At 41.8% G+C, this 27,111-nt stretch overlaps 1 protein-coding gene across 5 annotated transcripts in view; it reads right to left on the reverse strand.

Annotated features, from left to right (window-relative positions):
- SPTBN1 (spectrin beta, non-erythrocytic 1) overlaps positions 1–27,111 on the reverse strand; it is a 136,826-nt gene that overhangs the window by 20,633 nt on the left and 89,082 nt on the right. For all 5 annotated transcript variants that reach the window (XM_069787710.1, XM_069787713.1, XM_069787711.1 and 2 more), the window contains 18 exons: positions 26,744–26,824; positions 25,843–25,958; positions 24,695–24,807; positions 23,873–24,060; positions 22,733–22,850; positions 21,171–21,329; positions 20,252–20,554; positions 19,278–19,431; positions 17,710–18,580; positions 17,431–17,568; positions 16,044–16,800; positions 15,582–15,784; positions 9,399–9,489; positions 4,879–5,025; positions 2,998–3,261; positions 2,095–2,319; positions 1,795–1,884; positions 1,220–1,498 (listed from right to left, as the gene is read on the reverse strand). In XM_069787710.1, coding sequence (XP_069643811.1) covers positions 1,220–1,498; positions 1,795–1,884; positions 2,095–2,319; positions 2,998–3,261; positions 4,879–5,025; positions 9,399–9,489; positions 15,582–15,784; positions 16,044–16,800; positions 17,431–17,568; positions 17,710–18,580; positions 19,278–19,431; positions 20,252–20,554; positions 21,171–21,329; positions 22,733–22,850; positions 23,873–24,060; positions 24,695–24,807; positions 25,843–25,958; positions 26,744–26,824 — 4,297 coding nt within the window. The remainder of the gene's footprint in view (positions 1–1,219; positions 1,499–1,794; positions 1,885–2,094; positions 2,320–2,997; positions 3,262–4,878; positions 5,026–9,398; positions 9,490–15,581; positions 15,785–16,043; positions 16,801–17,430; positions 17,569–17,709; positions 18,581–19,277; positions 19,432–20,251; positions 20,555–21,170; positions 21,330–22,732; positions 22,851–23,872; positions 24,061–24,694; positions 24,808–25,842; positions 25,959–26,743; positions 26,825–27,111) is intronic.

Genomic DNA, 27,111 nt, shown 5'->3' on the forward strand with positions numbered 1-27,111 from the left:
GTGAATGCAACAACCCCTCTGGGATGCAGAACAAAATTACATCAGCTGTACATTGAGCAGGTTGAATTTCCTCTTCTATGAAGCTCTTTCTGTGTTTACACAACACTGGTGATTGTGCAGGGCTCAGAAAAATGGAACAGTTTTAGGCACGTCACTTGTCAGGCTTTTGAACGACAGCCTGGGTCAAAGAAAAGAAACCCTACGGAGGCCATGCCAAAGGATTCTCCACCAAAGTGCCTGGAGAAATTCCGATCAGAACTTTCTATGCATCGTTACGAAAAACAACCCCCAACTCTCAGTGTTAACTGTTATTGTCAATAAGCCTTTTCATTGAAGTATTTTGCATGATGGACTATTTGCATTAATACTCCTTTTTATTTGCATTGCTTAGATATAAAAAAGAAAACAAACCCCTTTTAACTGAAGGCTGAGCACCCAGAGAACATGTTATACTGATACAAAGTTGAGTTTTATTTTATCAGGGCAGCAAACACAGTGCATTTATGTAAATAACAAATAAGATACAGCACATTTAGTGTGCATCATCCCAGGCAGGACCCGCTCAGAAAGGGGAGCTGGGGGGTCCTTGATGAGGAAGTTTCTCTGATCATATCTCCACCAAACTGCAAGGGAAGGTATTCTCCCAGCCAGTGGCAGGGATTTTGTACATTATCCTTTAGGTCCTGCGTGCTACAAACGCACCCCTCTCTCCTCCCTGATTCTCATGCCTGATTTGCAGCCTCTCCTCCCTCCCACACCCGGGAGTGTTACACCTCCTTGAAAAACAGAATTTCACCTACTCTTTGGTATGGTCTGACACTGTTCCAATTTCTCTTCACTGGGAGTAAAAGCTGACAACTAATGGCATCAACTGAGTGACCATCAGGCCTGTTTCACAAACAGGTGGGTCGTGCTGTTCCCAGTGATTCAAAACTAACAGAAAACCTAACTGGACTGTATTGGTAACTCTGACCTTACAGCAAAGGCAGGCACACAGTTGCCATCCACAGTCTGAGGATGCTTCACTGACTCAGTACAGCAAGGCCTATCCTCCACACTATTAGAGATGTCATAACAGATAGAAGAGATGATCACTTGAGATTTCACAAGGGAATTTGATTTATGTTACCATTACACTAGCGACATATTAAATTATGTCACCTGCCCCCCTCTAGCTAAGCAATTAAAACCAAACTAGTGTTGCTGTGGTGCTGCTCACCTTGGCTTTCTCTTCTGACATCATGTAGAGCTCCTGCTCACTCATCCAGGCTTCAGCCTCAGCAGCATCAAAGTAATACTGCTGTGCTCTGTGAGACTCCTCCAGGCGCTTGTGGCGTTTCTCTGTCTCCTCGATTAGGAGGTTCCACAGCTGTTGCAAGTCTGCAAGTCTCTGCTGAATTGCTTCAGCATTAGGGCTACTCTCTGTGATAATGTTCTGACTCCTCTCAAAAATGTCATCGATACGAGGTTGATGTCCCTGGATTTCTTTCTGAAGGGTCTACACGGGAGAAAAGCAGACTGATGAGACAGTGCACCAAACAAAAAAAAAATGCCAGTCAGGGGTCTTAACTCTGGAGGGGCAGCAGAACACATGCCATCAGCTGATGTGGACAAACCTGGGCTGTGTCTCCCCCAAACATGCCACCACCTAGTGGTCACACCGCTTCCCCCCCACTCCCATAGCACATCACCACCAAAGCACCCACCCATCATTTCACCCCAAGCCTTTTCTTCCAGAAATAGTCAGCGCTAAGGAGAACTAACAGGAATGGAGCTCTAACAGCACCTACTTACCTGATTTTTCTTTATTAGTAGCTGCACAGTCTGGAGGTTGTGTCCATGATCAGTAGATGTAGCTATAGGCATTCTCTCTCCGACCCACAACTGAAAGTAAGAGAAGAGCACACACAATTTCAAGCAACCACAGATAAAGTTAGGGCAGCAGAGAGAGGCCGGTGTGCACAAGATGCAAAGAGCAGCATTACTCAAGCACGCTATTGAGAGACATGATCAAAAGGTTTCTTCCTGTGATAACTCTGCAATAGGTCTGACATTTTCCTATTGTCTGGGGAATAGAATTTCTTTTATACTCACAATTTCATCTTCCACATCGCGGTTGAACTGGTGGATCTCTTTGGAGGCCAGCAGGTTTGCCTTTCTTTCATTCAAAGGTTCCAACAACTCCAAAAATTTCTTTTCTACAGTAAGGCGTTTGCCATCTACTTCATCTGTACTCTTCCCTTCTTGACTTAAAGCCCGTGCCTGGCTTTGCAGCTCCTCTATCTCCTTCTTACGAACATCCATTTGATTCTCTAGCATCTAAACAGAAACATGGCAAAAAGGTCCTGAAAACCACGGTAAAAGCACTTGATAGGACCAGGGTACGTCAGTAGCTTCATAAGAAGGAAGAACAGATGCTGGTCAGTAAGGATTTACCACATTAATAATTACTGTAGCATTCATATTGCAAGGAACAAGGTTTAAACACAGATTCACAATTGTGGCCACCTGCTGATATCCCTCAGTTGGCTAATGAATTTGGCCAACGATCTCTTCTATTGGTCATTCACAAGTTACCCTGAACAACTTTGGAACACAGCTAATTGCGCACAAGAGCTTCACTGCTCCCTGCTGTCCTTGCTACTCCTTGCTGCCTTTACAGCAGGGAATCAGGGACCGACCAGCTTTGGACAAGTTTGAATCATAGGCAGGCAGCCACGTACAGAGAGAGAATGATCGGTGACCGGAGGACTACAGCGGGAGACAGAATAGAGATATTAATGTGGGGAAGGAAGGCAGTATAAGGTAGAGTTTGTATTAAGAAATTTATGCCTGATTTGTTTCTGGGTGTATTTCTGGTTCTTCTTAAAGATATATGAAAGAACAGGAAGACAGAAAAGCCATTACATTCTTTTCTAAACTGAAAGGATCCCCGATCTGTTCCTTTGAGTGCAAGTATCTGCTGTCTGCCCATTCTGCAACCTACGCTCCATTTACCTGCTGCTTCTTCAACAGGATGTTGACACTGGTGAGATCTTTTCCGTAGTCGTCCGACTGAATTTGACTTTCCAAACCATTCAGCCACTTATCCAAATCAGCACAGCTCTGGGTAAAAAGCTCTGCCTTGTTTGCATCAAAGAGACGCTGAGCCTTGGTCTGGGTAGTAGATTCAAGCTCTTCCCACATTTGATGGAGACTTGTCAGCTTTTCTTTCACTACAGCTTCCGTCTCTGGTTTCTCTGCAATGAGCTGCATTCCCTCCTGCAAAGCAAAGAACAACAAAATGGTACCTCCTCAGGAGCTCTCACAGATCGTTAGCTAAATTATTCCGATTAGTAAGCACTCAGGACTCCTCAGCTGCTGGCAGCATCAACCAGTCATTTTCTATCTCCAATTATCCAATAACTCCTTCCAGAACATCAGCTCCCAGGTCTGTCTGTTGCCAGGAAGAGGGTTTCTTGATAATGGGAAGGTCAAACAACGTCTCCTTTCTCTTCCTCACTACACATGTTCCTTTGTGGGAGCTCCTGGGGACACTGCTCAGACAGGAGTGGAGCAGGCTGCTCCATGCCACCTGTGCAACAGCAGAGGAGGGAGCTGCAGCTGAGCAAGCTGTGTGTCCAGTTTCTGTGGGCCATTTCACCAGGGAGAGTGATGAAGACCCAGCCCAATGCTGGGAGAGGGCGCTTATGGCACCAAAACTGAGCTGTGTGACTGAAGAGGGTTACATCAATGGGTTACAGCAATTACCATGGGTCTAAGCCAATATCAGAGAGGAACAATCTTCCTTGGGAAGCAGGAACCCTGTACCTAGCACCAGCAGAGCACTTGGATTGAAGGTATCTTTTTGCCTTTACAAAGATTGTATTAGTTTTGGAAATATTTTCCTTGCTTCTAATTATACTTCTACCTCTGCACGTGGGTGGTGCTGACAAGGGACAAAACCTTTTCAGATACGAACACTACTCACAACCCATCACATTTAATAGCTGTAACCACTGGTAACATTAATACAATGATTGTCAGCTGTGACTCGATACACAGCTTTGGTACTTCGCTGCAATCTGATTTTTCAGACGCAAAGGGTGAGGATGTATTAGCATCACTAAAAAAGAACTTCCAGTACTAAGAGCAGCCTTCTAATTACACCATTAAACGGTACTGCTATTTGCAGATCACAGAAAAGCCTCTAATGGGATACAGAGTGCCAAAGTGGGAGAGGAAATGAGCAATTAAGCTAACTTACACTGAACAGAAACCCACTGTCAGAGCTAAAGACGAGACCTCCTTAGTGTTCCAGAGCTGCGCATGAGAAATGGAGGGAAAAAAGTACAGCTCATCACAGCACATTAAAGCCTTCAAAGTAACTTGATACAGAGCTGTGAATCTTAATTAATCACAAAACTGGCTGTACTTTACCTTATGCACTAATTTTGCATGGGGAAAGGCAGCCTGATTATAGTCCCGAATGAATCAAGACCAGCACAGCATGGGAGTCTACATTCAGTTATTTCCCAGCAAGTACTTCTACTTTATTAGCTCAAATCACAACATTTGCCCCTTTTACCCTTTGGGTATGAAAACTAGGTTATGCCTTCCTAACAGGTAAGAAAGACTAGACAAAATTAAATTGGCAACTCAGCCAATGACTATTCCGTGAGAATGCCTTGGATAAAAAAATGTTTAATATCTATGAGGAATAAAATGGGTTAGATGGAGACACAATGCGATAGATACTTATTCTACAATAATGAAATCTCCTTTTGCTTTAGCTGGAGAGATGATTCAAGAACCAAGTCTGCAGAGGAACAGATCCCATCTCTGTGCATAATCATCTTCAACAAAGATGAGGGCATTTTTTGGACATTCTTTAGTTACCTTTTCAATCTTCTCCAGCCATTCTTTGTTGGATGCAAGTTCTGCCATAAATGCCTGATGCTTCAGCCATTTGCTGTGCAGGTTCCTTGCCTCATCATAGGACATATCCTGGGCTGTAAGCATCTTTTCATTGATCCAGAGTGAGAGCTGAAACAGAAAATACACAGGTGTTTGTGAAAACTATTGTAGCGTGAAATAACACAAAGTGTCAAAATGCCTCCAGATGAAGGATAAAGAGATGCCTCTACAGGAGAGTTGCGTGAGATTTGGAGACTGCTTTTACTCAGGGTTCAGTCAAGGATCCACCTCTTTAACAGTCAAATGTAAACATCCATCTCCGATATATAAATAACCCATGACCCAAGCAGAAAGGAATCAACTTTGTGATGAGCAAAATCAAACACACAGGTCTCGCCCAGTTCAACAGCAAGAGAAACAGGCACATGTGTCCTACTTACTGGTCACAGGGTATTTTTGTGCCGCTTTTCCCTTGCAACATTACTCAATGTGCTACTCAGGACCAGGACTTGAATGTCATCACCACACCCCTGTGGAGGCTTACTGACTTCCTGAGGACATTGCAGAAGTACACACTAATGAAGTGGCATGCAAAAGCCAGTCTCCAGAATTAAACAGAGCCCCAAGGTAAATTTTTCAGGGTAACACTGAATGAGAAATTCTGTATTTCTACTCATATCAGAAGTCTTAAGAACAGAGATGGTTTTGTACCATTAATTCACACCACATTTGTACCTTTTCCCCATAGTCTTTTCTCTATATAGGTTTACATAAACGAATTCCTTTATTTGTCCAATCTCCACTAGGGTTTTGGTACTCAAGACTTTCCATTTCCCATTATATAAAATCCAAGATTGATTTCATTCTGATTTTCTGCAAATACAAAGGCACTGAGAACAATTTCCAGATCAACACCAGAGAAAAACAATACTTTAAAAGGTAGCTGATTTGCCAAGGGCAAATTATTTGATCATAGCAGCCAACATCAAATTTCCTCCCAGGGTGAGTCTGACTGCTTTATCTATCCCTTAGGTGTGCATAAAAAACCCCACATTCACAGGAATGTTTATAGAATTTGAAAAAGATTCATTTTCTCATATTTACAGTCGCCTACCGAAGCGGAAAATGTCAAAACAAATCTAAGCTTTGTTTCTAGAATGCCACTTCAGCGACGCATGCCTTCCTGCCGAGGAAGCAACCTGACAAGAAGAGTAACAGGGCACGGGTAAGACTCGCCAATTCTCCGCTATGTACTCAGGATACAGGGCAACAAATTCGTTTAGCATTCACAAGCCTTTTAAATTATCCCTTAATGCACTGTTAAGCTCCACAAAAAGGGAAAATGTATCAGAGCAATCAGAGACACTCCTCATCTGATCTTGCTATCAAGTCTAAAGAGAAAAATGCCCATGTTAATGAAGACTCCTGTAGGCAGGGAAGTTTACAGTTGTAACAGCCTACTGTGCTACTTAACAATCAGAGGCTACATTAAGGATTACTATATAACCCAAAATTCATGGTTTTACTCCTGCTTTTCTGGGTAGGAGACAGCTCCTATGCTCTGGAAATTGCACTGCTTGTCTTTCATTGTTCGCTTTTACTCAGCCACAGCATTAAGTCTTCTGAGGATTTAAAAGTGCTTCCCAAGGAAAGGTGGTATCGTTCATATTAACAGATGGAACGAACCGAGACACAGACGGTAGGTGGTACACAGCCAGTGGCTGTCAGGATAAAACCCTCATTTCTGACTCTTGCAACGTTGTTATGTTCCTTCTGGTAACATGAAAGCACAAATAAAGCATTTAAGGTGTGACTATTAAAATCTGATTTTTGCAACCACTATAGTCACTAGAAGTCAGTATCTTCAGTGCAAAAGTAGATTTAAAAAAATAATACAATAATTCCCTAAAACAGTGCCTCAGATTGACACTTGGAGTATTTCTTTCTCCAGAAAGCTGTAAGTCAGTTGTTAATGCCAGCAGAGCTAGCTATTAGGCTTCCTCCTATCCTTTGCACCTATACCATAAAATTTTGTTTCTGCTCTCAGTTCCCAGAAGACTGTAAGACTCCGCAATGAAAGCCAGGCATGAACTAAGAGAAATGCAGAGACAAAACCCTTGTAAAGCTGGCAAAGCAACAAGGGAAGGTGAAAGAGCACTGACTGCTGCTGCACTTCCCAGGCGTTGCAAATACCCAAGTTGACACAGCCTATCTTGCAGCATAAGGTTCGTAGACGTCTGCGCTGCATGACAAAACCTGCCAGCACACTCTGTGAACAGGCAGAAAACTTCTGACATTCGGAGTCTCGCCAAATGCTTTCACTCTGGCGTCCCTAGAGAAATTAGCCCAGACAGTGCTGGGACTTCTAAGCACTTACAGGGAAGATCAGCTTTAATCTCTTCGAAGGTGAGCTGTGAAAGAGCAGGAAGTCAAAGAAAACTAAATGGCAAAATTTATCACATCTCCTCAGGATTTTCTGCTGTCACTCTTTATTTCATTCACTCAGCTAATTTATTTAATGCATTCATATTTATGAATGCGAGAAACAGACCAAAAAAAGCAACACCCCAGGATTAACCTGTGACAGTGTATCTGACTACTAACAAGAAAATCTGCTGTGTTTTCCCTCATCTGTGATCCAGAGGAAAGCTTTATCACTGCTGAGCTGGGGTTACGAGCACTATCCTGCCACCTCCTCAAGCACACTGACCCTGCTCGCTGCCTCGCCTGTGAGTCAGAGGCAGGAAGGATCGAGGGGCAGGAGGCCACATTTACAATAATGCTTCAGCACAGAGTGACCGATGAGGAAAGTGGCTGCCCTGGGGAAGGAGCACAGTGCAGAAAACACTCTTCCTTTCCTCAAGTTACAGATGGATGGGAAACCATCCCTAAGGCAGCGGGCAGGAAGACCAGTGGATCATTGCCAGGTAGAATGGAGACTGGTTTGAATCTGTTTTCTAGCAATTCTCAGCTTCTCAGTCAGGGCTAACAAAAAAGCAAAGGGCAAGGTATTCCCTTGGCTCCCTTCCACCCCGCAGGACAGTGGTGCTCCATCACACAATCCCTCCAGCCCAGCATAGGTATCAGTAGACACTTTGTAATCAAGCTAATGCAAATTCTAAGTCTCATTATGGCTGTCTTCTCAGAAAACAACCATTCAATTATCATCAAGGCTAATGTCCTCTCAAAAACGACTGGAGAAATTTGTAACATTCGGGTATTGTAAGTTCTGTCTTTGAACCATACAGTCGAGACATCCATGCTTTAGTGGCTAGAGAGAAACAATTGAGAGGAAAGGCATTCAGGCGGCCAGACACTAGAGCTTTTATGTTTTCCTTTTTCTTTCAATGATCTAGGGGAAAAAACAGATCCTAGGGAACACAACCACATTGACACAGAGGCTAGAAGAGCTCCAAGAGCCAGGGGGATTTTTGTACTAGAGATGTTACAGAGGAAGGAAGAAGCTGCTGCTAATAACAGCAGAATTTTTGCTAATCTGTCATGTTTTTACTACCAAGGAAGGAGCAATTTAAGCCAAGTTCATGGTTAGGCTTATGCAATGCAGGAAAACAGACTGCATCTAGGCAACTGAGCAGTAAACATCATTTGCCCAGTTTATGATAGTCATTTTGTTTGTTTCTTGTATGAAATCTCTGCTGCGAGCAATTCCATTCAGACACACTGCAGTGACTTCCAGTCCCTTGTAGCTGGATAAGATGTGCAGCTAACGTACTGACTCTTGAACTGAAAAGCACAGCTTTGTCATAGTCAGGTCTCTTTGCAGACTTCAGATAAGGATAGCTAGTTTTTATGCACCTCACAGGCAAGGCTCTTTAATACCTGTCAGTACTTCATGAAATAACCTGAAAATTACTTGATTAATTCCACATGCTAGGAATAAGATTATTCCTAACTTTAAAATGTTACCTTCAGTGTAAATGGTCCATGTAAGACACTAGAAAATCTGGAAAGGATTTCTTTTTTTTAAATGTTATAGTACTTAACAATTTTAAACACATGCAAACTATCAGATAAATAACACATTAAAAATGATCCAGTTTAATCCTGCTCCCCTCCTACTCCTAACCTCCTATTCTTCTGACTAATGTTTTGTAGAAATCACTTGAAATCTCCTGCACCAGGCCACATACATATATACAGCTGTAGACAAAATTCTTAATGAGTTCATTGCTAATCCCACCACATTCCACATGATTAATTTATACCACAGCAGAAAATCTTCACTGCTTTTGGCAATTTTCCCTGTCTTTAGCTTAGATGTCGAAAGGAAATTCAGTTCATGAGAAAAAAAAAAAAAACCAAACAGCTTAATTTTTGCAGGGTTTTGGTCAGGGATTTTTTTCAACTGTTTACACCATACTAAATACTACTGGAAGACTTGATTGCAAAATGCTGAGTATTCCAGTCCTCAAAATACGGGGGTAAGAATGCTCTTCTGCAGATGCAGCTTTTAGCGATAAAAGTGAAAGGACATAATTTACCTCTTGACAATCCTGAAGAAACTTTTGAAGATCCCTGTTATCTTTCAGTCTCATCAGAAGTTCACTGGCTGCTTCACGGTTCTTCCTATGTCTAGTCAAAAAAAACCAAAACCAAGAACAAAACAAAAAAAAACAGCAGAGAAAAAAGACTTGAAATAGGTATTTCATGCAAAACTGTCATTTGTTTGTTTCTGCAGCCTCCCTGGGATACATGTATTGAATAAGTATGTGGTGTGTGTGTCTTTTTCTGCCTTTCAAATGAAGGACATTTTTGAAGCTCAGATATGCAGGTGTTATTTAATGTGCTTACTTAAGCTCAGCATCTACTTGTTTTTGTGACCAGTTAAATACACAGGGAAAATTTTTAAGTCCGCAGGGTTTCACAAGTGTTACGTACAGAATTTGGCCCACTAATTTCAAGACCGCAGGAAAGTTCAGACTGTTTGCCAAAAACCATAAGTAAACTATCTGCAAAATTGCAACAACGAGACTGCATGTTATGTGGCTCTTACAAAGGGTATACTTGCTGTAATGGTCTTTATAATATACCTTTGCTATAGCTCAGCACTTCTTTCTCCTGAACAAAGCTGGAGTGGTTTATACGAACCTCCAAATGCTGTCGCATGTGACATGCCTGTGTGTTTCGTCAAATAGAAGCTTTATGCACATTGGAACGTATTTTTCAGAGCATTTGAGTTGAGAAAGGAAAAGGAAAAGGAAAAGGAAAAGGAAAAGGAAAAGGAAAAGGAAAAGGAAAAGGAAAAGGAAAAGGAAAAGGAAAAGGAAAAGGAAAAGGAAAAGGAAAAGGAAAAGGAAAAGGAAAAGGAAAAGGAAAAGGAAAAGGAAAAGGAAAAGGAAAAGGAAAAGGAAAAGGAAAAGGAAAAGGAAAAGGAAAAGGAAAAGGAAAAGGAAAAGGAAAAGGAAAAAGAAAAGGAAAAAGAAAAGGAAAAAGAAAAGGAAAAAGAAAAGGAAAAAGAAAAGGAAAAAGAAAAGGAAAAGGAAAAGGTTAGTCTAGAAGCCCTATTTTTAATTCATAACTGGTTGCCCCTTGAAGGATGAGTCATGCTGGCAGTCCCAAAGGTCTTGGTGGGTTCTTCAAATTGACATGGTGCCTGAAGAGCTCAATCCCAAGGTATCTCTGAACGTGTTTTTAACTAATGCTTAATTTGGAGTAGTTATCCCTGTATTTCAGTACTTTCATTATTTATGAGGCAATTTAGATGGAGGAGGCAAGGTAAAGAAGGTAATTTTTATTTACTGCTCATTGTGTTAGTTTTGTTCATATTTCACTGTACATGGTCTTAAAGTGCAAAATTGCTGTCCTTTGTAATAACCAAAGATAAATAGGGATAGAGAGTTGGAAATTATTTTGAAGGATGGCAATTTATAAGATGATCTCAGCACATACTGGCAATAGCTAAATAAATCCATGTTAGTGGAAATCTCCAGAGACTCATGATATTCTAGAAGACTATAAATTACATGTTGATGACAACAACTGTATTAAGATACCACTTTTCCTTATCTACAATGTTACCAGAGCAAGCTCTCTGGCATGAATTTAGTGACTTCAGAAACACAAGGAATACTTAGGGGTACGTTTTACATAAAAGCAAAAGGTCTGTAGGCAGAAGAATAGGAGAAAACCCTTTACAGGACTACAAATTGCTTCTCTTTTGTCTCAACAGCTTCCTCTGAATAACCAGGCAAGCAGCATCTATGTAGCTGTAGGTCAAGAAAATTGATTTACAGATCAGATGGCAAGGAAAACATATGTAAACATCAAAGCAAGAGGCTGGAGTCCAAGGCCAGGTAATCTTGAAGTTTTGACAGGGGTTATTTGAGAGAGCACAAAGGAAAGGATGCACAAATTGTGCCTTAGGAAAAATCTCTATAACATAATTAACATCACTGGGTTAGATTCCACTCTTTCTTGGCTGGTTTTTATATGCCTGGGCAAACACAGTGCATTACTCAGGTTGCTAAAATGAAGCAAGGAATTGCTTGGATGATTTTATCATGATGATTTAATAGATTTAAGGCTAGATTACATTGCAGACTTATGTATTCTGGAGAGGACACAAGTGAAATTAAAAGGAGAATTTTCATGACACTTATTTGAATAGAGTTAAGAGTAAGTAGAGAAGTTCTTATGTTGAGAAAAGCTGAGTTTAAAAAACTAACAAAAATATCTCCTACAGTGTTGGAAATACTAACTTCAGGAACTTTGAAGGGAAACCATGCAGGGATATCAAAACCAGATGACGACATAGGTTTTTTCTGTTTGTTTTTTTGTCCTCAGCATAACAAATATGATCTTTGGCGCTTAGAGCTATTTAACTGTAAAAGGTTGTTTGGTTGTCTAAGATGACCTGGAGTGAGACTGAAAGATGAGTATTCTCTGAAGAACAGGGCTGAACTGTAGCAAGGTTTAAACTGGATAGTTGAAGATGTGGCAGTAGTATTTTGAGGATGGACACTGCTGGAACAGGCAGGAATTCCTGTATTTTCATCACAGAATTGACATTTTTTAATAGGACTAAAGGGCCTTAAGAAGTCATTTAATCTGTTCTCCTGCGCCAGATTGGCTATATCTAAACGTTATTAATTCCTTGTTCATGTTTCCCTAAATTCTTTAAAAGTTCCAGTGACAGAGATTTTAGAATTTTCTGTACATAACCACCCCTACCACTAGAAAGCTTCTCCCACCCTCCACTACCAGTACATCAGAAGGTCTTTAGATAGAATAAACAAGCAGAGTGCAGAACAGAACCCTTCGTAATACAAATTTTTATCCAGATACTAGAGTGTGGTGCTAAGGAGGCTCATCCTGCTTCCCTTGCCGCGAGTGCAGAGGCCCCAGCTGAGCCAGCCAGGCATGTCAGGGCAGCGGACAGGCTGGACTGCAGCTCTGCTGAAGGCTACAAGCACTTGGCCATCACTGGAGGGTGGAGAAAAGTGCAAAGCTTACTGTTCAACTGCTGATTGCAATCATAACTATTAAAGTCCTGCTCTTCTGAGATGCACATGGCAGAGAAGTGCCAGAAACTCAGACCCTGTCACACTTAAGGTTGTCAATGACTGCTTCTTACTAATTTGCTAAAATAGTTTGTGGAAGAAGATCACACATTTGCATGAAAGAGCTTGCTCTGCAGACTAATTATTTAGAATTACTTTGAATTCATCTGCCTGTTCCCATAAATAATCACATATATGACTTACACCACAGCAGCGTCTAGGGCTGCATTAAAAAAGGGCTTCTCTATGCATATACTGAAGAGGCAACCTCAGATTCAAACGTCCAAGCTAAGCCAGACCTACATGGTAAAAGAGGGGATAGGGAATGTACTGTAGTCAGTTAAAACATGGGGGCATCTTCCTTCTATGGGAACTTTATGAAGAATCTAAAACAGGAAAGTAGGATCTGTTCAGCACAAGGAGGTGTCTGACTCTAATTAATCCAAGAACAGAGCACCAAAATTTGCCACACTGTTCCCATGCTGTCTCCCCAGAGGCCCCTGAGAATGCTAACAACGCTGAAAACTGACAAAATCACTTGTGGTTTAACTGTAAGCCTGTGGGTTTCAAAGCCTGTGCAGGAATAATAGATCTTACACGTAGCGCAAACGCAACTGCCTGCTAAGAATACCGAGATACATGCAAGGCAGTTTTAGCTTCTTTAGTTGTTCCAGCAAACAAGAGGCACTCTCCTTTCTGAATGGGCAAGAACAAAAATTACTTCTGTTCTCTGTTGAGCAGCAAGGTGCACAAATACAAAGTTGATGAAAACCAGACCCAGACCACAATCTCAGATCCGCCACTGTCTTTAAACTAAAAACTCATTTGCAGAATCAGAGAGGCCATGTGTAGGCACACAGACTAGGGCAGTCCCCTTACACTCTTCCAAGAGAAAATGGAGGAGAAAACGCTTCCCCTCTGGCTGGCAGAAACAGCAGCAGAAGTCATCAAAGCAGGGACAGCTGCACTGGGGAGAGCAGCTTCTTTCCTAGCTGGAAAATCTAGCTAGTGATAGTTTTATTCAAATCCATCTTCTCCTTCCCTTACCCTTTCTCCATTTCCTTAATCCCATTTAGTCTTCCCTGTGAACTGCACTAAAAGATTGTGCTGAAGTGTTTATCTCCTGTTGCAGAGCTCCACTCTGCTTCTGTGCTCTCCTCTCCTTCCTTATCCTGATGCCTACCATGTCTATTTAGATGGTAACCATTTTAGGGCAGGGTCTCTCTGCTGTACCAACGGACAGTGGGGTCTCCTCTGGAACAGCTTGAAAGCATGACTGTAAAAAACACTATTAACAATACTAAAAACTACAAAGAGCTCTATATGGGAAGTATGGAGCCACTGCACATATTTGTACTTGTTTGTTTTGGTCCTTTGTTATACATCCAGGTGGAGCTTGGCTGGGAGAGCAATTTTTTGTAAAACCAAAGAAGCTTCCTTTGCTACCACTCCCACTACACCCAGCCCTAAGGCTTTGTTCTCGAGGCTTATCAGCCTTACAGACTCAGAGAGCAATCACACGGATTTCCTGAATAGCAGTGCACGGGATGGTTTTTGCAGTGCTCTGCATAAATAGCTTTGGAATTGAGGAAACGCGTTGGAAAAAAGTGGGCTTAAAAAAATAGTCTCTAGGACTTGCCTGCCATTCGGAGGAGGAATTCCAGCACACATCCCACAGGCAGGACAGCCCAGGTGGCCAGCTGGGGTGCCACGGGACAATGGGGACACAGAGGAGTAGCTGCACTGAGGGGGAATGGTGACCAGAGCACCACAGCCGGGGCAGCAGGAACCTCTCTACAGAGCACACAGGACAGAGGCTGAAGCTGTCTCCCACTCCAGCTGCCTCAGAAAGGGCTGCAAGAAGCAGCTGACCATTTGCTATTATATCCTTGGATGCTATCTTTTAATATTTTAATAAAGAAGACATCTGACCAGAAGGCCAGGATCAAGTCCTCCTGCTTCTGTAAGTGAATGGGAAAACTTACAGCTGAAGACATTGCAAGTCAGAGAGGGTAAACAAGGAAAATCCATTTCCTAGCTTTCACCTTGATGGCTTTCATATGATGACCTCTTCCTGGCCTTCGCACATTCTAACTGGGATCTAAAGAGAGTCAAGCTGGTTAGAGAGAGAATGCAAACGTAAGGTATCCTCAGAGTTAGGTTGTCACAGGGCTCAGAGGCCCTCAGCAAGCTCTAGGAACAGGAATATTCGCCCTTCTTGAAGCCATTGAGCCACAGCTAAAGTGGATGCATACACAGCGGGACCTGTTTGCCAAAACAGGAAAGGCGCAACATTTTCTGAACTTCTTCAGTTCAGTTTCTCCTTGGAGGTAAAGGCATCTGGATAACTCCGAGCTTACCGGCTGCGGGAGGATGCAAATCTGACAGAAGGATCATCAGTAACATTTGACATAAAAATTCTGTATGAGCTTACTGCTGTGTTCTGATACTCATGATTGAAAAGTGCCTTGAAAGATTCCACTACTATTCAAACCAAAAGCAGAAAGAACCATGAATCATAGCCATCAAAACTGAACATTTAGTTTTCAAAGAAAAAGAAGCTCTTAATGTTCTATAGCATCCATGTCACAGCTAAAGAGACAAAGCAAAAGACTTGTTTTAGGATGAAAGACGCACTTATACCAATGCTTCCTAATCTGATTTCAGAAGGGCCAGACAAGTTGGAAAAGGTGATCAAAACCAAGCGGGTGGGGTAGATACAATGCTAATTACCCTCTTGAAGAGCCACATTCCTTCCTCAGAGGAAGGACAGGAATAGATTATTATCATTAAATCAGCTAGGAGGTAGCAGAGGAAAGTAAGACTTGTGGAACCAGGTATAGCCAACTGCTACAGCTCCCACCATAATATAAAGTCTGTTAATACTCCAAGAATTATACAGCAATACTCATATAGCCAAATTCTGGGTAGTGAGCTCATTACCTAGTAAGTCTCTAGAAAATGGGAGAGGTAATACGTAATTAAGATTAGCCTGGCACATTTTTTAAACATTACAGTTCTTATTTTTCCACAGGACAAAGAAAACATTCTGCAACAGACATTTTCTAACATGTTACTTTGCCTTCGGATTCTGGTAAAAGGTCATCTCTCAGAGAACAGAATTAAAGTATGAACAGCTACATTCCGCCATCATTCTGACCTTACCTGTCATCAATAGAGTCCACTTTCTCCTGGATTTTATCAGAGTTAATGTTCCCATCACTAACTAGCCTCCTGCCAGTCTCTACAACTGCATTGATCTTTTCTTCATTGGCATCCATTGTGGTCATGAAATCCTCCTGTTTTTTAATAGCAGCTTCTGCTCCTTCCAAGGTAGTGGGCATTTCCGTGTGCGCCAAAACATACTCCTGTGATTAAAGCATAAATCAGAGAGATAAAAGTATTACACTCAGGCTATGCTGTCTGCTCCAACAACAGATTCACCACATATGAAAAGAAACGCCTCCCAAGAACAGTTAGAAGCAAAATACAAAAAGCAAATTATAGTTAAAAAAAGGTCAATTTATCTGTTGGTAGCTCTCCTGCCAAATGATCTTGTTTGTTAATTGCCTGCAGTATATGGTGCCAACCTGTAGATATGAAATAAGGTATATCTTGACCACTTGCCTGGTTATTAAGAAATGCTTCTGCCTGCTTGGTATCTCTGAGAAATAGCTGGTAGGCATGAGACTGGGAAAGGAGATTTTGCCTGTTCTCCCACATTTTGTGAAGCTCATTCCATCCAGTATCCAAAGCTTGTAGGCGCTGCCGTAAGAACATGTACTGAGCATCAGTTTGCCCTTGTGTCACCATCTCACCCATATCCCTCATTTTCTGATAATCTTCCTCATAATTGTTGATTTCATTCTTAATATTCTCATGTTGAGTGAGCAGCTTCTCAGCCTCTGTCAGCGTGTTAGGCATATCTTCGGATGCAATTGCAGTCTGTGTTCTGGATAGCCAAGACTGGAAGTCATCCAGGTCTCTCAGGAACTGCTGCAGTTTGCTTGCCTCCCCAAGGGACTCTTCCCGGTTCTTGAGGGTGGTCTTCATTTCTTCCCATACATCGTTGATTTCTGCGAGCCGTGAAAGGATAGCCTGTGCCTGGTCAGGATGCTCTGACTCCAACTTTTCTGCCTCTTTTTGCAGGTCACTTAGCTTGGCTTCAATGGCTACCAGGTCACGTTCCATGCCAGTCAGCTTCCTCTGCAGGGCCATCACTCCAGCTAGATCATTACCCAGATCTTGTGTGGATTCGATCACTTTGGTCTTTTCCCTGATCCAGGATTTGGTTTCGTTACACTCAAGATGGTAGTTCTGGATACTCAGGGCAGAGAGCAGAGCATCCTTCTTCCTATCCACCAGTTCTCTGAACTGGCTCCATCTGAAATTTGTGAGGAGAGAAAAGCAGAGAAATTGAGATTTGTGTATAATAAGTGAAAAGGATATGGCAACATTGCTGAGTGAGCAGTTGCTCATATTACCTTGGTAAGCCATGAAATAACCTAACTATTAATGTTTTTTTCAGTCCTTCCCACATCATCAATAGTTTTAGCAAAACAACCATTAACCAAGCTATGGCGTATATTAGAATATGACAAGTACCAGTAACACCGAGTCCTTAAAAATATAATATTTCCTCACATGAAAAATTGCTAGTTACATCTAATTTTCACACTAAATGTACTCTCTTGGCTTATTTTGAAGCCAAAAAATGAGTGAGTTTACATGAAGTTATATTGGTTTCTTTTTTATCATTAAATTTCCAGCTCTCAAATCAAGGTATTGATACACTCAGGAGGACCTGATTGAAGCCAATAGCAAAACTCCATCTGTTAACCAAATATTTGAAAGACACAGCTCTTTTTCCTTCTGAAGCTTTAAAGGCCTACCTTGAAGATACTTCAAGTAACGGTATCAGAATATCTTAAAAAACACTTCTAAGAAACGCAGATGACCCCACTGTACTTGTTTCAGCCAGTGTCATGTTCATGAGCATGAGGCCTTCACTTACCTTGTGTTGAGTTTATCTTGCTGTGCTTTTATCTCCTTCTCACTTGGATGGCCGCTGTGCATTAGCTGTCTAGCAATTTGGTTCACTACTGCAACACGGGATGCCTGATTGTTCATTTCTGGTTCTAAGCTTTCAAATCTGGGGGGGAGGGAGGGAACAAACAAAAAAAGATCACACAGGCATTAGAGAATCTGAGCCACCGGCAAGCTGACAAAGGTAGCCGGTGTAAAAAAACTTCCACCCAATATTCCCCAAACTTCCTGGTAAAGCCATTCTCACCTGTGCTGGATCACTTCCAGGTCCTCCAGCTTCTCTGGAATCTGCATATTATTCAGCCACTTCTCCTTTTCATCAATCCAAAGCTCACAAGCATCTGCCTCACTGAACATCTTATAGAGAGCAAGGGTATCCTGCAAAGCCTGTTTACGCAGCCGAGTCAGCTCAGCAACCTCTTTGTATCTTTCCTCTATTCCGGACAATCTGCCTTGCACATCTGGAGATCCAGCGTGTTCCTGTGGTAGGGCCTTTGCTTGTTCATGAAGTGAGTCAATGGTTGGCCGGTAGCTTGCAATCTCTTCAGCCACATCTTTGTGTTTCTTGACCAAGGACTGAGTAGAATATTCATCGTGGCCAACATCATTGCTGGAGACAATTTTGAGGATGTCCAACATCCATGCATCAATGTCATCAGCATCAGCCTGGAACTGGTGAAGGAGAGAGGCTTCCTCCAGGCGCTTCTTCCTAATGGCAGATAACTGTTCCAAGTTAGCCCACTGTTCCCGGATATCCTTAATTCTTTCTCTGATTTTCTCAGACCCAAAATGCTCCTCCGCAATCATGTCTTCACCTTCTTTTATCGCCTGCTGAAAATGGCCACTACGACCACTCATTTCATCTTCAAATGCCTTATGTTTACTCAAGAGACGGACAACACTGGTTAGGTCCTTCCCATAGTCATCAGATGACAGGATCTGTTCCTTCTCCCTGATCCAACCCTCTTCCTCAGCCATTTCCCAGAAGAATTTCCAGAGGCGCCGAGACTCCTCCAAGCGGGCCCGGCGCTCGGCTGCGAGCTGGCACAGCTCTTGGTAACAGAACTCCATGTGAGCGACACGGTCCCTGATAACCTGCGGGTCACATGGTTTGTAACCTGTTCAGATAAGAGAATGTACATTACAACTCGGACTAATTCATTTTCATCTCTACAGCTGGGGCATACACAGGGCTCTTAATTGCTGTTCGTTCCATCTACAAAGTTTATGTAAAAGAATTCATAGTTAGTCTCCTGAAAGTGAGTGTGAGCTATCAAAGCTCCACCATACAATAACACAGATCAGAAAATACTGTTCTTTGCATAAAGACAAAAAACCCGAAAGGGAAGATATTCATGACTGTTTTCAGTGAAACAAAATTCACTACTCCAGATTTATACCAGCTTCATACACAAAACTGCACAACATGAACATCAATTACTCTAGTTAATGACACTGGTTTAGTGGAACTGCTTTTCTTTAGCATAAATTGGGACAATATCAGACTGGGTCCAATAATTTGTATTGTTGGCATTAGAAACACAGAATGGGGAACTAATGGTGACTATTACAAAGATACAGCAGCTGCTGGTTAGAAGTGTGACATCCCATGCAAAACACTATGCCACAATTAATTCTTGAGCAGATACCTGGACAAATTAATCATTGACACAGTCAGTAAAGAAGGAACAAATGAAGCTGGATTCTCTTATTCTGGTGCTGAATTTAACCTAACGTGCCTTGCAGAACTAATGAGGCTTATAGATAACCTCATACATAATTAAGACAAAGAAGGACACACTGGCTGCTAGTTACCTTCTCCATCAGTGGCAAACTTCTGAGCAGATGCATTGACCCCTCTCACCCTCTCAGCCTGAATAGCAATGTCAGCTTCCACAAGAGCATGTTTCTGCAACAGGTCTTCAACTCCTAACAAATGTTTGCCATAGTCTTGCGACAGCAGAAGCACCTATCAAAATGTAAAAGACAAGTAAAATGGGCTGAAGGCCACAATATGTTTGTTTCTTAGTGACTCCAGGCATTACACTGTTCTCTGTTGTTACATTGATTTAAGTCCAGAGAAACTCCAGGGCTGTAAGGAGAGCTATTTCAAATGTATGGAGACATGGCTGGTAAGAATTTGAGCCAATATTTTTAAAATCACTGGCAACCACGAAGAACTTGACTGCTCTTTAATGTAGTTTGAAGTCTAGGATGATGAGAAGCTAAGTTAGCTCAGCAGGACCAATGAAAAGCACTCAGTCGAGGTGCTGCGAGCTGCCACTGAGCTACACACATCTTTCTTTCCTCCAACAGCTTCCAAGTTCTGCTGGCTGATGGATGAGAATAAAGTCATGGTCCTCTCCTTTCCCAGATCCCAGGAGAACAGTCAGGAAGAAATTCATGCTTTTTAAAGCACAGAGGTGAAGAGGTGACTTGTTCCCCATGTAAATTGTGATGAAGAGAGATTATTTAAGTCCCTTTCACCAAAATCGTCATCCTTACCCAAGCACTGTGACCAAAGCCTCTGGCCCTTATGACAGAGGCACGAAGCTGAAAAGTAGCTTTTTATAGGAGCGACCTTGTTTTTTCTCCTTACTTGTTTTTAATCTTTATTTTTAAAAAATCATCATAAGGTATAAGGAATTTGTTCACTGCTCTTGAATGTGGATCTTCTGCATTTGTCTATTAAACCAGAGGGGCAAAATGAATGTTAAAAATTTACAGAAAAGAACATCTACACCTCTCCAGAATATTTGGGCTACATTCTTAAATGGCTAAACACCTACCTTCATCTCATCCATCCAGTCCATAATGTACAGCATTTCCTGGAAAATCTTTTGCAGACCAAGATTCATCTCTAGCCGCTGTCTTCGTGCCCTGAGCAACTCCAGGAGATACTCCCATAGGCGTATAACATTGTCCTTTCTTGCAGTAATGCGTTTGATATCATGGTAATTCTCAGTCTCAAGCTCCTTTGCAACCGCAACCACGGCCTGGACTCGTTCTTCATATGCTGCAATGTCTGTTTCAATGGCCTCGTGCTTCTTTGTTGCGGCTTCTACTGCTGGAAGGTCAAAGCCAAAATTATCCTGTAAAGACAAAGATGATTCTTCAGCCATGCCTGCTGAGGAGAAAAGCCCTACTGCTCATAACATAATTTCTGATTGTGCAGAATACACTTGCTAGCAAATCTGGAATCTCAAAATGCTCTGAAAAGTCTTCTTTAATAAAATCAGAGATACCTCTGATAACCAGAAAACCACTGATAAAATCAGAGATATCATTTACTGCCTTTGGGGCAAGAATCATGGTAGCCATCAGGATTAGGCTGGGGTTTTGGATATTTTTTAAGTCATCTCTAATATTAAAAAATACAATTAATTCCTGGGCTAATTCCACTGAATTGACCAAAATATTCAGATAAAGAAAATCTTGACTGTGCATAGATATTTCCACATCAATATCTCCTGAGTACAGACTGGTAGATTCAAGGAAGGAATATCCCAAATGCATTAAAGATAGGACATACAGTACATACACATGCATACTAAATATACATTTGCACATACATACAATAAATATAAATATACATAATTCAGTAAAATATGAGGCATAGGGGAGGAAGTGTTCTCTTTGCAAGAACTGTATCCTATAATTACTCATGGGAATCATTTTAGTCACACAGACAATCTCTGAAAGCAGCACCTGAGAAACGAGACGTTGATTTTCACTCAGCCAAGTTTCTCTCATAGCTGCCTTGCGATCAAATCTGCGTGCAAGTTGTTCCAGTTTCTCTTGTCTGATGAGCTCATTTCGCAGTGCCAGTTCTCTTTCATGTTCAGCTTTTTCCAGTCTTTCCCAGGCCTGAAGATGTGGAGAAAAAACATGCGTCTTCTAAACACACATTCTTGTAGGATTATGATAAATCACATCTTCTTTACATGAAATCAGGACTGAAGTCACTACAGCCAAGTTTCACAAAACTGGCTTTTTTATTTATATGCCAATAAATCTGGTTTGCATTGGCTGGCCTTACACCTTGTTTGCTAATTTAAGCGCATGACTTAAAATTTGTGCTCAATTCATTCATTCATTTTTCTGACCAAGGAGTATACAAGTTGTTTCTCTCAGATATATTTTCTCGAGTTCATTTGGTTTTTGCCTCCAACAAAGCCCAAGCAAACCACCTGGCTTGAATGTGTAAGAGAGTATTTGTTAAAAAAAAAAAAAAAAAAAAAAAATTCTGAGTGCTACTCCCAAACAAGCAGATTCTATCCTCCTCCTTTAGGAAATGAGAATTAGAGATTCATGCCCTCTCACCTCTAAAATCAACATACAATGGTTCTTTATTACATCCACTTTGGAAAAGAAAATAACTCCAGAATTCAGTTACTTCTGGTGCACACAAGTCCTTTTTTCCCCAAAGCCAAAAGTTATTCACATGCATGACATTAATATTACAAAAATAAAAAGTCTTGGAAGCATGTTGAAAGCCAGCTAATCACCTTTCAGATCTTCTTACAAGCAACAAAAATACCCACAATTAAACACAAACTACCCTAGGTTCTTCTAAATCCTAACAGATGTGAAACTGCCTGAAACCCAAGTATTTTAGGCATTCACAGGCATGGGGCTTAATGCGAAAAGGAGAGCCCTGCAGTTTACTGCTCTCTAGGATGCAGACCGAGGCCGCAGACACCCACAACAGCTGCTCTGGGAATGCCAAGCATGATCAAACACAAATGAGGAAAGCTCACACTTTTACGTTGTTTGTTATCCTTGAGAGAGCTTGTCAGCTCTGCTGCTGTTCTGCCAGCTGCACCAGCATAAAAAATAGCTGCATAAACCCTGACAGGGAATCCACAGCATTGGTCATGGCACTTCTGCAGTCTCCCACACTGCGGGCAGTGGGGCAAATGGGGAGGGTTGCACTATCTACATAATGTTACTACTTTCTGTCAATTAACTCTAATAGCCAGGACCCCAGAGGATCAAGGCAGGGCTACTAGATCAATAACCAACTGCACAGAGTGACTGAGTATTTTTCCAGTGTGGAAGCTCTTACAGATGCTGAGGATACCCAGAGACTCAGTTCAGATTAGTGAGTCTGAGCTATTAGAAAAGGTCACCCCACCTCTCCCATCCCTTGTGTTCCCCCACATCAAGGCTGGAGATAGCAAATGTGTTTCTTCTCAAGTATACTGAGAGAGAGACTGAAAGACAACAACAAAATCCTGAGTTGCACAGGAGGAGCTGGCTTAGTTTACCTTGTTAATGTCAGAGATGAGTTTTCCCTCCCTTGGCATGTATACTTTCTGATTGTTGGCTCTCATTTTGCTTTGGATGGTAAAAAGCAGCACTTCTAGGTTTCCTTTTTCTGTAAATCTAAACAAAATTTTGCAAAACCATTGAGTTACAATAAAGCTTTCATTGCTACTACGGTATTATAAAGCACTTCCTTAAAATGTTGACATTATGAATGGAGCATTCAGATAAACACCTTCATCTTGTGTGGAAGCTGGAAGCAATTGAAATAGCCCACACATCCCCTGGAACCAGTTGGGTCAAACAGCAAAAGAAACTTCACAGAAGTCAGTTGTCTGTGTGTTTAAATCTAAACCCCCTTGGGGGACAGAAGACTGCATTTTTTTATTCTACTACGTGCATTGCCCTAGTTTACTCTATCAACTCAAGAAATTGAAGTTTTTTTTAAAGCACGCTGCAGTCAATAAAACTCTTCCCACTGTTTTCCCTGTGTTGTATGCCTGGGAAATAAACAAACTCCATAGGCCCTAGGGAATAGATTACAATTTTAAAAGATGTCTGGATACTCTGTAATGTTTTGAATTGTGATTATTATCCATTAGAACCTATATTGGACAAAAATAATAAACAGATCCGATATCATAATGCTAAAAGAAACTTTCCAGAAATAAGTTGCACAGTTTTGGTTATATCAGTTTTAGTAAGCACAGCTATGTTTTGCTAAATCAGACATACTTCCTCTTGATTTTGGATAAGCAGTAAGATTCTTTTAATAGCAGTGTACTGGTTTTATACACTGCTAGCAAGCATGACTGGTGATATTACTATACTAACATGGTATGCTATTACCACTCATAATATAAGGCAGGCGTCTCAGTGAAGTGACAGCATCCAGGACACTGAGATCCTGCAGGCAACACACTTTTTATTCTTATTTTTATTATCTGCACATTGAATAGCATAAAGCAAACAGGCCCTGCGTAATGATGAGTGCCAATTAGAAACATGATACCTGGGTTTCTTCAGAAAAATAAATTCTTAAGCCAAGATTAAAATTACTTGGATGTGTTTGTTTTCAAAAAAATCAATGATTGACTAAAGAAAACAAGACCACTGTTGTTTTAAGCTAAGATTAAAATTACTTGGGTGGTTTCTCTACTGTGCGGTAAGTGTTGAATGCCTGCAGCTGCTGTTGCACACCAACTAGCGAGTTGGCAAATTTGCGATTGTTGAGGATGATAATGGTTTGCTCAATCCACTCAAGAAGGTCGGAAGCCAGCGATTCGTATTTTTCAATCATTTTCTCCGTTTCAATGGCATTGTCAAGCACCTGCAACAAGCAGCACAACATAACATGAATAACAAGGGCAGTGTTCTTCAGTCATTTAAATCCAACCAGCTACATAAAAGAAACTGTTGGGAGACTTGACTTATGAATTGGACCACTCACTCCTGAGTGCCACAGGGGCTGGGATCCCTGAGGAATGAGGGCTTTGCATTTTTCAGCAGTGAATTCCCATGATCCCACGGCAATAGAGGGACAGAGCTGAGGCTTACAAAATGATTCATGTTCAGTCTGCCAGCTGTAAAAACGGGGGCAACTTTGCCAAAGGGCAGCGAATGACTGCACATTTTTTAAATGAGGGACTTTTCTGGGCTCCAGAAGAGACAGAGGACCCAGAGGGGGAGGAGCAGTTAATGAGAAAGGAAAAGCAGCAATGATGCAAAATTAACAAGGAAAAATAAAACAGCGGCCAAATGTTTTCTGATATGAGGCAGCCGGAAATTAACTACTCCTCACAGTCATATGGGAATATTTAACATTCAAAACACGTTCAAAAGCAAAACTACAAACTACCATACAGTGGACTCTTAAAAAAATAACACCCAAGAAGAAAAAAAAAAAAACAACCTCAGAAAGATTTCAACTGCTTTATAACAATTTATAATTTGAACTTGCAAACCTTTCCGATACGTTTTCCTTCAACAGCTAAAGCTTTCATCTTGGAGAAGTAGTGGTAATATGTCACCACATAGGTGATGATTGACTTTTCATCAGGATGATCAACACTGATATCTGCAAACCAAACAATAGTTGTCTTAGCATACTGAGAGTGCATAGGTTAAAACAACAAAGCTAATAATGCAACAAGGATGCATTTAAGAGTCAGAGAGATAGGTTCAGTGGCAGTTCAGCTCCTAAGATTTGTCCTAATCGGAAATAAATTCAGCAGCTTTGGACTGGTTCTGGGTTACTTGGTGTTGCACAGTTTTGAACTCTGTCGCTAAGTGCTCCATTATCTCTTTGTCTTAGTGAGGACTGTGGTTAAAGTACGCCTCTGTGGGCTAAGGGCCTTTGGGTCCTGGAGTCAGGCTCCAGACTTTGCCACAGCTTGTGCGGCCAAGTAACTTCTCTAGCATCTGTGTGAGTTGACAGAACTACTGTTATTTGAGAACTTCGAAGCTATACCAGTATTTGGAGAGAGGAATTCAAACCTAATTGTATGTCTGTCCAGGCAAACCTTCTGAGAGATACAGATGGAAAACAAATTATTTCCTTTCCTGAAGCAATTCTGAGGCACTGGAAAATAAGCAAGAAGAAACTCGCCCAAACATATAGCCTCTATTTGCCCTGTGACAAGAAAGTTTCTTGTCCTCGGATTGTGAGCGTGCCTTCCAATACGCATGAGCATACACACTTTCATGAAAGCACAGGCTAAAACTCACTGACAGTCTGCGAAAGAAGTTGCTAACTATTGGCTGAAATCCACATCATTCACCTTGTAGCTCACAGAAAGTGTTTCTTAGAGCAGATCAGAAGGTTGCCTCTAACTGGAATAATTTTATGTATACATAGCCAGTCCAGTGATCTTGTCAGATGGGGGAAATAAACACAGGATTAAGGGCTCTTGTGCTACCGCTGCTCAGTCCTCTGCAGGAGACATCCTGCATTCTCTCCTTCCCTCTCTGGCTGTATCACCAGGTGAGTCAGCAGCATCCAGCTGCTCTTTAACACAAAAAGCTTTTACAAAGCTGTGCCCTGCGACAAGGAGGGGTGGGAGAAAAGAGCCCACAAAGAGCGGTGAAGTGCTGAAACTGCAGGAATTCTTACCCTCAGGGTCCAGGAGCTTAGTAAGACCAAGGTGTTGTTCTGCAAGGTTAAAAGCATTCTGCAGATTGTAGTGTGCATTTGACTTCTTCAGCTTGTCAAAATCAATCAGATCAGGCCTAGACAGGATGGAAAATTCTTTAGATTTCCCAAAGCACAGTGAAACCACCCTCAAATAAGAAATGAACTGAAATCTGCAATCCTCAGAAAACCTGACCCCTCATGCTGCCATGGTTTCGCTTGCCCAGTAGCCCTGTGCATTTCAACGGCAATATTAAAGGAATGAAGTAATGCCTAGCACATGCCATGGCAGAACCTAGCCAATGGGAAAAAATGGAGGACAGCTTAACAGCGCTAAAGGTGACCCTGGAGAAGAAAGGAACAAAGTTGTGGTCACGCAGTCCCTCCTCATGCCCATGTAAGCGTGCAAGCTGTCCCAGTAACTTCACCTGAGCTTGCCAATGAGCAGCATCCCCAGCCATGGCAGTCTAGCACCAGATTTTGCCATCCCTGTGCTGGGATTTCTTTCCCCTCCAGGCTGCTGTTGTGTGTGGTCCTCCCCTCCCACCCCTGAACTCTAGGTAACCAGACCCGACCATCAGTTACTCAATAAGGTTCAAGGACTTTTCTTCCAACCTGGTCAGTCACAAACTAAAACAATCACGCGTACAATTTATTCTCTTGAAACCAAACGCAACCTGTTTTGACTTGTGATGTGAGAAGCTGTTGCCCAGATGAGCTCACAGTGACCGCAAGAGCTGTAAAGCTCTAAAGCAAGGCAAGTTGCTGTAAAACTCTCAGCAATTCTTCAACTTCCTCCTCTCCACAGATTTTAAAATCAAGCTGCAAGGTAACTGCAAAACCCACTGCACACTGCAACAGCCCAAGTTTTCAAAACCCATACCTGTGCTTATGTATTAATGCATTGAAAGCCATGCCGTCCCTCCAGCTTGTTGTAAAGTTGTGAATGTTGACATTGGGGTAACTGGCAGAAAAAAAACCAAAGAGAGCGTAATCAGTATAGCATCCCTGCTGCAGCTCTGCACACTCTGTCACTAAAAGCTGGTTGCAAGAGTGACATATTTATTGTAAACCTAAGGGTGGGATATTACTATCCCACAACGGACGATCTATCATCATGAATGACTGTTCTCTAATCAGAGACTGACACTAGAGATAACTGCATCTCATTTACTCTTGTACACCCCACAGAATTGATATGCACTCCAGACAACAGCTCTAAATGTCCTTTAAAGTAATCACTTGAAGTTA

The sequence above is a fragment of the Haliaeetus albicilla genome, chromosome 7 (assembly GCF_947461875.1).
Source record: "Haliaeetus albicilla chromosome 7, bHalAlb1.1, whole genome shotgun sequence".
Classification (NCBI taxonomy): domain Eukaryota; kingdom Metazoa; phylum Chordata; class Aves; order Accipitriformes; family Accipitridae; genus Haliaeetus; species Haliaeetus albicilla.